Source organism: Sinocyclocheilus anshuiensis, unplaced genomic scaffold (genome assembly GCF_001515605.1).
Source record: "Sinocyclocheilus anshuiensis isolate Anshui unplaced genomic scaffold, SAMN03320099.WGS_v1.1 scaffold369, whole genome shotgun sequence".
Classification (NCBI taxonomy): domain Eukaryota; kingdom Metazoa; phylum Chordata; class Actinopteri; order Cypriniformes; family Cyprinidae; genus Sinocyclocheilus; species Sinocyclocheilus anshuiensis.
In genome coordinates this window covers 1,672,959-1,681,831 of record NW_015540935.1, presented here as the reverse complement: position 1 = coordinate 1,681,831, position 8,873 = coordinate 1,672,959, and the positions used below count along the sequence as shown (strand labels likewise).

The window sequence follows — 8,873 nt, the reverse complement described above, 5'->3', positions numbered from 1 at the left end:
AACACACATAGCAAAAACGTATAGCTAAAACAAGATATTTGCTTACTTGTGAAAATTCTTATTATTTTGATGTAATTTTGCTTCTCAAGTAAATTTATCTAATTTTAAGGATGTGTAAGTATTTTTACTGGAAAACAAGACAATTGCAATTGATTAACAAGCATGTAAGACTGATCTTTAAAGCCCAAATGGATTAGCCAGACATCCTAATATTGGTATAATGTTTACTACTGATGGTTTTCAAGAAACTCAAAGTATTTGTCAGCTTATACTGAGAACCTACTTGAATATTTGCTCCTCATTGCTGCCATTCTTCTCATATCTCTGCAGTTGAGAAGGCATGGCTGAACACATGATGATGCCTATGACCCACGGCTCTGCAGGAGGAGGCCTGCATGGGTATCGCATGGGAATGAACGGCCCTTCTCCGCATGGACACCAGCCCGGTTTGCGGGCCCTTCCCAACGGGCAGCTCATGCACTACGGCAGGGTGCCCCAGAGCTCCATGGAGGCAGCCATGAGGCAGAGGAACGTGATGAACGGCGTCATGAACGGTCAGGTCAATGGCCAGATGAGCGGTGGACACCCCCACCAAATGCAGCAACCCAGTATGATGTACGGAGGTCCAAATCAGCAACCGCAGGGTCACCCTCAAACCCAGCACCATCATATGCAGCCCCAGAACCAGCACCCACAGCAGTATATGGGTGGAGGAGGCCTTACAGCATCTCAGCAGCTTATGGCGAGCATGCATCTTCAGAAACTCAATACTCAGTACCACGGACACCCTCACGGGCCTATGAATGGGCATCACATGGGAAACGTCCAGCACAGGATGGGCCCTGCTCAGTTGGCAGGCATGCAGATGGGCATGGGTGGGCCAGCATTGGGCCTCAACGTCATGGACATGGACTTGATTGATGAGGAGGTTCTGACGTCCTTGGTACTGGAGTTCGGGCTGGACCGGGTTCAAGAGTTGCCTGAGCTTTTCCTTGGACAAAACGAGTTTGATTTCATCTCAGACTTTGTTTGCAAGCAGCAACCAAGTACTGTCAGCTGCTGAAGTTCTGTTTCTGGTTCTTGAATTAGAGAAGGACTTGGTCGCCAAGAAAAAGCTGGGGCAAGACAAGAAAAGCTAAAACAACCAGGTTCTCCGTATCTGTGAAGCTGTGCTAGTGCACGCTGTCTTTCAATGAGGGCATAGACTTCAAGTTCTGGATGTTCTTCAGTCTTTGAAGAAGAACCTGGCGCAAGTGTGGCTTTGGCGAGCAGGCCTTGTCTTGTCCCATTGGTCATCCTGGATTGATGTGACCAAGTGTCCCAGGGTTGAATGTAACTTCGCATGGTGGAAAAAGAAGTCTGCTTGGAACTTTGCAGCAACTGCTTTGCATCCTTAGGCGGCAACTAGAATCAATAGCATTTAGAAATGTATTTATGTGTAACACCTACCAAAAAGCAGACATGATCTGTGGTGATAGAGACTTGCCTTTTCTCAAACTAACCCCATGACTTGTGATAAAAAGCTGTTTGAATGAGTGCGTTATGTGGGAATTGAAGGCTGGTACTTCAAAACGGGTTGCTTTTTCCAGTAGGTCTTAATGATATTTGAAATGGTAAGGGGGTGGTGAGCTGGCAGCGGTTGGGTATGAAACATACTTTGTGCGCAGTGTTTCCATTCTACTGCTATTCAAAATTTGACTTAAAAAGATGACTGCCTAGTAAAAATTTGTCACATTTAACACTCATTTTTGTGCTACATCTAACTGAATAAGACCCGAAATGAGTGTCTTACATTCACTATAGGATGTGTCTTGATACTTTCAGGAATATTTCTGTCTTGCCTGGAAAATGGTGGAATGTTTTGTAGCCTCCCTTACGAAATGCTGAGCCTGTGCTCCCTGCTGATGAGATGATGAGTCTGAACTGTAAAACTGCCTTATAGTTTTTTACACCGATACTGATAAATATTCACTGTAGACATTCTTACCTTGTGAATGAGGAAGAAACTGCTGTCTTTGTATGATTCAAAGAGGCGACATCGAAACTCCAGCTGTTATGTTGTGTTTGCTCATACGCTTCTTATTGTAGTGAAGAACGTGGACCACAGTCTCCATTAAGCCACATGCTGCATAAAGAATTAAACCTTCTGCTTGTTTCTAAATGAACCTGAATGTCAATCATTAAACTACTGTTTGAAACAACCACTAACCAACCAACCATAACACACATTTCCTGATTGGTGCATTGAAAGCCAAACTTACAAACCAGCACGGAATGTTGCTTCCTTCCTCGCTCCCCAACCAATGCAGGTTTAAACCTGATTACATTTAAATTACACTTGCAACCTTCTTGTTAATTGAGGTCAGCACGGTCAGTCATCTCAGATGGCCTGATAAACACAAAATTGACTAATGTTCATTAGTTTGCTATCGCTCAGGGTGTAATGAAGAGTTGGGAACGGCTGCCCTGCTGAGTTGGAGTACTTCTTGTGTCGTTACGTTGCTAGTTCTTGTGTTGAGTTCTCTGTGGGGGTTGGGTTGGTATGGAAATAGCACAGCGTACAGTACTAGTAGGTTAATCTGTTCTACCAGAGCTGGGCTCAACTCCCTCAACTCTACCCGCCCCAGCTGGGGTAACTGCTGTACGTACGGCTTGGACTGGTGAACAATTGCCACCGAATGAAAAAGCACAAATTGATGGGTCATATCCTGTGTTTTACAACTCCATCTTGGCTGATTGTTTAAGTCTCTGATACATATGGAATGGAAAATTCAAGTTTCAGGCTTTGATTTCATCAGCCGTATTTCTCGTATCAGTAGAGATTGGAATGTTTTCCCCAATATGCTTATTCTGTCATTTGTGATACTTGGATAATTATAAACAAACCACATCTAGAAACAGTAAAATCAAATGATCTGTAGATTTGTAATTGATGATTAAATGATTTTTCACATTCCCAGCGATCCAATCATGTTCATTTTTTGATGTTGTTGTTGTTGTTTTGTTAAAGGGATGGACTATGTGAAACTTTAAAATGAATGCTACTTGAGTTTGTCAGTCTGTGACCACCCTGCAGATGCGATTGTATGTTCTCTTTCAAACTGTGTGCTGTCATGTACTGTCGCCATGCTCCCACAAATACTTTTTTTAAATGTTGTTGATTCTATCTTAAGAAAATGTATTTATTTTCACTGAAAATAAAATATTTATTTAAAGAAGCGATTTCATTGAGTGTAATTGCATGTCTAATTTAATTTTGGTAGTGACATAACAAATTCACACAGTTTCTGAACCAACACATTGATTTGTTTTTTCTCTTAAAGTATATTTATATCAGTTCAACATTTTACACAGTAACAACAGGGGAAAGGTGATGCTGTTTAAAAAGAAATATGAAAAAGTGATATCAACCCTATCTCTGACAGTATCAAAATGGTTTTCATTCAGTTTTATAAATACTGTCATAACTAAATATTAGGTGCTGAATGGAACGGACTCGTGAGACTGTATGAGAGACGAGCCACTTCAAATCCAGTGTTCAGATTTATAAAAACAGTCTTTGACGTGGATAAGTGCTTAGCGGCATATCAGGGTCTAGGCAGACGTACGCACTTTTCAGTGTACTGCAGGTATTTAGAAATTTAAGCAATTCTTGCTGCTCGCATTTATCAATTAAAGGATTTGGACGTTGACTGGTGCTCTATTTTATGTTAATGACATCTATTAGGCAGCGTTTACAAGCAGAGATCTGAAAGCATTCAGCTGCTCACAATTTCAAGATCATCTGTGATTTATAAATTTCACATCTGAAGGAGCCATACGCATGTTTTTTTTGTGCGTACGTTCGTTCTCTGAATCACACGTACACGCATTTGAGAAATGATCGTAAGATCAAACGGTTTCTACGCAATTTTATAAATGAGGCCCAAGGTCTTCAACTCTGCTCATGGGGACCCACTGTCCTGCAAAGTTTATTTCCAACCTGCTTCATCACACCTGGCCTGGGACTTTTCGAGGGATCCTGAAGAGCTTGATTAGCTTGTTCAGGTGTGTTTGATTAGGGTTGTAGCTAAACTCTGCAGGTCAGTGGGTCCCCAGGAGCAGGGTTGAAGGCCTATGATTTAAAGGATAGTTCACCCAAATATGAAAATTTCTTTATTTACCCTCACGCCATCCAAGACGTAGATGACTTTCTTTCTTCAGAAGAACATTAACAATGATTTTTAACTAAACCCATGGTTTTTTTTTGTGATTTATAATATGCAAGTCAATGGGTGCCATAACTTTGAGAGCCAAAAAAGAACATACAGGAAACAAAAGTAATATCCGAGGCTCATGATGATATATTTAGGTATTATAAAGCCATGCAATCAGTCTGTGCAATGGTTTTCTGCACAATCACAAGAGTCTGGAGCTCACGCTTTCTGTCCCATGATGACGTATGTGTGGTAGCAAAATAATGCATTACTGACGCCATTGTTGTTTACAACAGAGAGGGAGGACGTGTGTGCAGGATGGGGCATCATCAGTCTTTGTAATGCTAGGTTTTGTTAAACTGCTTTACTTGCTGGTGGTAAACTGCTTTTGAAGGTGTTTGGTCTGCACACGCATCCTTCCTCTCTGTTGTAAACAACAATGGTATCAGTTCAGGCATGATTGTGCACATACGTCCTCATGCATCAGATAGCTTGAGCTCCAGAACCGTTTGCCTGAGGCTCTGGATTACAGGTAATAATGTTGTAAATAATACTCTGTTTCTTGCACAGGCTGATCATTTCATTGCATAAGATCTCAGTGTATCGTCAGGAGCCACGGGTATTAAGTTTGTGCTTCCTGTACCTGCTTTCTTGACTCTCAAAGTGACAGAAGCTGCTGACTTGCATGTCATGAATCACCAAGAACCACGGTTTCAGCTAAAAAATCTTCAATGTTATTCTGAAGACCTACATCTAGCATGGCCTGAGCGTGAGTAAATTAACACTGCATTTTCATTTGGGTGAACTATCTGACGGACAATTGCTCACAGTCTATTGCATTGTTCTGCGTCAAACAGGCCAGACTCCATTTACATAAAATCCATAAACAGAGATGGGCTGAAACCTGTTACCAGACAGTGGATATGGTCAGTCCATACTGTATATTCACCAAACCAATACTAGCCAATGCATTTCTACAAACCCTGCATTCATGTTCAAACACTTACTATAACACCAAAACCCATATGCATAAAGTGGATTTTAATAAGTGCTAAATATCGCTGAATGATTGCAAAGCCACACTGCATGTTAATCAAATCACAGTCTGCAGTCAGAGCCATGAAATGCCACTGTCTAGCACCTCCTTCAAACCAGACTGCAACTCATCGAAAGCAGTGCAACGAGTATTGTGAATTTAGATATGACTGAGATTAATAATTCTGGATAGCTGTCTGTAACTTATTATTGAATCTAGCCATTGTAAACGTGCATAACATGCACATTTGCTAACAATATTATTTCTGGAATAATAGAATGTGGTTTATGTAATAATTTAAGTAAAACATTATCTGAGTTTGTGTTACTCTTTTAGTTGAACCAGAATTAGTCCGGTAGTGTCGTTTTTCCCCTGTAACTATTTACAAAGTCGGTAGGTGTATCCCAAATTTAGGTTAACAAATTTAGGCTATGTAAACGTTGTGAGAACATTGTTTCGAAATGTTCCTAAAATATTAAAATGTCCAGTCTTCTTGTCATGATTATATTGTTATTTGAAGGTTACAAAACGTTTCTTAAAATGTACTTTATTTTCACCCAAACTATAACATTATTTGAATGTTTACTTTGCTCTCAGCATGCTCAACTTTCATCAAGTGCAAATTTTTGAACATTAAAGCATGTCAACCTATTCTGTTACACCAAATACACCAAATAATTATCTTTAAAAAAGCATCATATGACCCCTTTAAGGACGTTCCGAGATTGTTGTTCTAATAACATTTTCTCTCAACGTTACAAGAACGTGTATCAAATATTAGTAATATATTCCATAAACATTACTTTGTTCTAACATTTATATAATGTTAGTGAAAGTTGAGACAACATTCCCTGTTAGCTCGGATGAGTGTTTTAAAATCTGTTCAAATTTTAAAAGTCATGTAGTATATTCAAGCCTTTAGTCATACAAGCTTTTCAAAGAATGCCGTAAGCCATATTACCTCTGATGCTGATACACATCAACATGCAGACATGTACAAACAGCTGTAATCTCTCAGTGTTACGATATGTTTGCCCGTAACACACAAATCAAGTCAACATGAAGACAGTCCCTGTGCTGTGCTGGTGCTGTCTGCTCATCTTCACGTCTCCACCCTGTCTCTCAGACGGCTTTCCTCTTCTCTCGCTTGACTCATTCAGCCGGTGTCGTTCCGTCATATGTGTTTGTAGACAGGTGACTGCAGTGGGCTACACCAGTAACACCTCAAGCATTATGCAGTCATTGCTCAGTTTACTCTGGAAACAGTATGACTGTGGTTCTGCATTTGGCCTGTTTCACACCACATGATTAACCAGCGAGTAAGTGGCAACGCAGCAGGCTCACGTCGTGCTTTCACGCTGACAGCATTTCTGCTGCGCACCAGAGCTGCACCTCTACACAGAAAATAAAGTGGTTTCTACATCACTATTTGTTTTATTAGTGGCCATATTAAAAAAATGTTATGAGGAGTTGGCCATTAAAGGGGTCATATAATGCTACATGCACTTTTACAAGTTGTTTGGGATTATGTTTGTTTTTGAAGAGAATGCGCCCCCGATCTACCTAAATGCGTCTATGTTCGCGCGAATCATTCGTGATCCAGCCTCATCTACAGAAGAAGTGAGTATAATGTTTTGTAATTAATCTTTGCAAATCACCTTTCCTAATAATGTGCTAATTAGCAAGTTTCACGATGAATGCGGCTAAAGTAAACAGTCTCTCTGAGAGCAGCTTGGAAGAGAGGGGCGGGGTCAGCAGAGCTCATTAACATTTAAAGGAAAATGCTACAAAAACGGCTTGATCTGAAAAGAGCTGTTTTTGACAGGGTAAAAAAGGTGTTTTTTACACTACCACTGAGAAATTGTAACCAAACTATGTTACAGACTTTTCATTAAGACCCTAAAGAATCATATCAACTTGTGGAAAATGGGCATCCTATGACCCCTTTAAGACTTCTAAAATCTAATTTACAGAAGAAGAGAAGCCATGTTTACATCCATGTGGTAATTAATCTACAAACAATGACACGTAAACCACAAATTAAAGCTTAAATCATGTGGATTCAGTCAGATTTAATGAATAGCAGCAGCTACATACTACTTGTATTACAGTGAATGGGAGAAATTGAACACCCAATATGGCAGCCCTAGTAAAGAAATTTGACAGAAAGAAGGCGGTTCCAAATAAAAGAGCCAATTAGCAATCTGCAAAGTCATTGCTTGGTATTTACGACAGTTCTTGCTGTTTGTTGACAACATCGGTGCAGCTGCTGTCAGCTTAATATAACCGTTTAGTGGTTGGTGTCAAGAAACAGTCTTTGCTCTACACTGCACATGCTCAGTGGCTGGACCAACATAAAATATAGAGTTTTTAATGTCATTTGGGGGTTTATAACTATCTAAAATTTGCTACTGAAATGTGAGTTTGGCGAGTAGTTTTTAAGATAGTGAAATATCCAAACTTAAATCTAAAATGAAATATCCAAACTTAAAGGATTAGTTCACTCCAGAATTAAAAGTCCTGATAATTTACTCACCCCCATGTCATCCAAGATGTTCATGTCTTTCTTTCTTCAGTCATTCCAGAAAACATTCCAGGATTTTTCTCAATATAATGTACTTCAAAGGGGACCAACGGGCTGAAGGTCTGAATTCCAGTTTCAAAGCAGCTTCAAAGGGCTCTACCTGATGCCAGCCGAAGGATAGGGGTCTTATCTATCGAAACGATCGGTTATTTTATAAAAAAAAAATATATATATATATATATATATTTATATACTTTTAAACCACAAATGCTCGTCTTGCAACAGCTCTGCGATGTGCATCCACTTCACACATTACATAGCCAAGTTGGAATGGTCATGTTTTTCCTAGAGGAAAAGATTTGAACATCCAGTATATGCACACGAATGGAACATTTTAAACAATAAACTGATGAAAAGACATATAAACATGTGTCATTCAGCATTCAACAACATTTGAATGGTCCTCCTTCTCCACACTTGTAAACACTGGGTCAGTACTTCCGTCTACGTCACGTGTGACCTTTCCAACGTTTCTACGTAATGTGTGAAGTTGTGGAAGCGCATCGTGGAGCTAGTGTAAAATGAGCATTTGTGGTTAAAAAATTAAGCGTTAGCGTTAGTTACTGAACTCTGACGGACTCTCCCACTCCCCCCTCCCAAATACACACACACAGTCACTTTAAATCAGTCTAAATAAGCTCTTTTTGCACTACAAATCATTATATCTGCACTGTTGTTTACTTCACTGGTTTGCACTCTATCTGCCATGTGCCGTGTGCTGCTTTATATATATTTTTTTATATATTTTTTTACATTTTACCTTATTTGTATATTTGTATAGTTGTATTTTATACTTAATCTGTATATCTGTATTTATGTTCTACTGTTAGTGTTATCTGTATGCACCAAGGGTCTGAGAGTAACGCAATTTCAATTCTCTGTGTGTATGTGCTGTACATGTGGAAGAATTGACAATAAAGCAGACTTGAACTTGAACTTGAACTAGATAAGACCCCTATTCCTCGGCTGGGATAGTGAAACTGCAATTTGGACCTTCAACAAGGTGGTCCACATTGAAGTCCTCTATATGGAGAAAAATCCTGGAATGTTTTCTGGA

The 8,873-nt window shown here is 39.7% G+C and overlaps 1 protein-coding gene across 1 annotated transcript in view; it reads left to right on the top strand.

Moving 5' to 3' along the window:
* The window catches only part of LOC107689549 (cbp/p300-interacting transactivator 3-like), a 5,894-nt gene extending 2,712 nt beyond the window's left edge, over positions 1–3,182 (top strand). Inside the window, exon 2 of the mRNA XM_016487570.1 lies at positions 331–3,182. Coding sequence (XP_016343056.1) covers positions 341–1,063 — 723 coding nt within the window. The 5' untranslated portion in view covers positions 331–340 and the 3' untranslated portion in view covers positions 1,064–3,182. The remainder of the gene's footprint in view (positions 1–330) is intronic.
* The last annotated feature ends 5,691 nt before the right edge of the window (positions 3,183–8,873 follow it).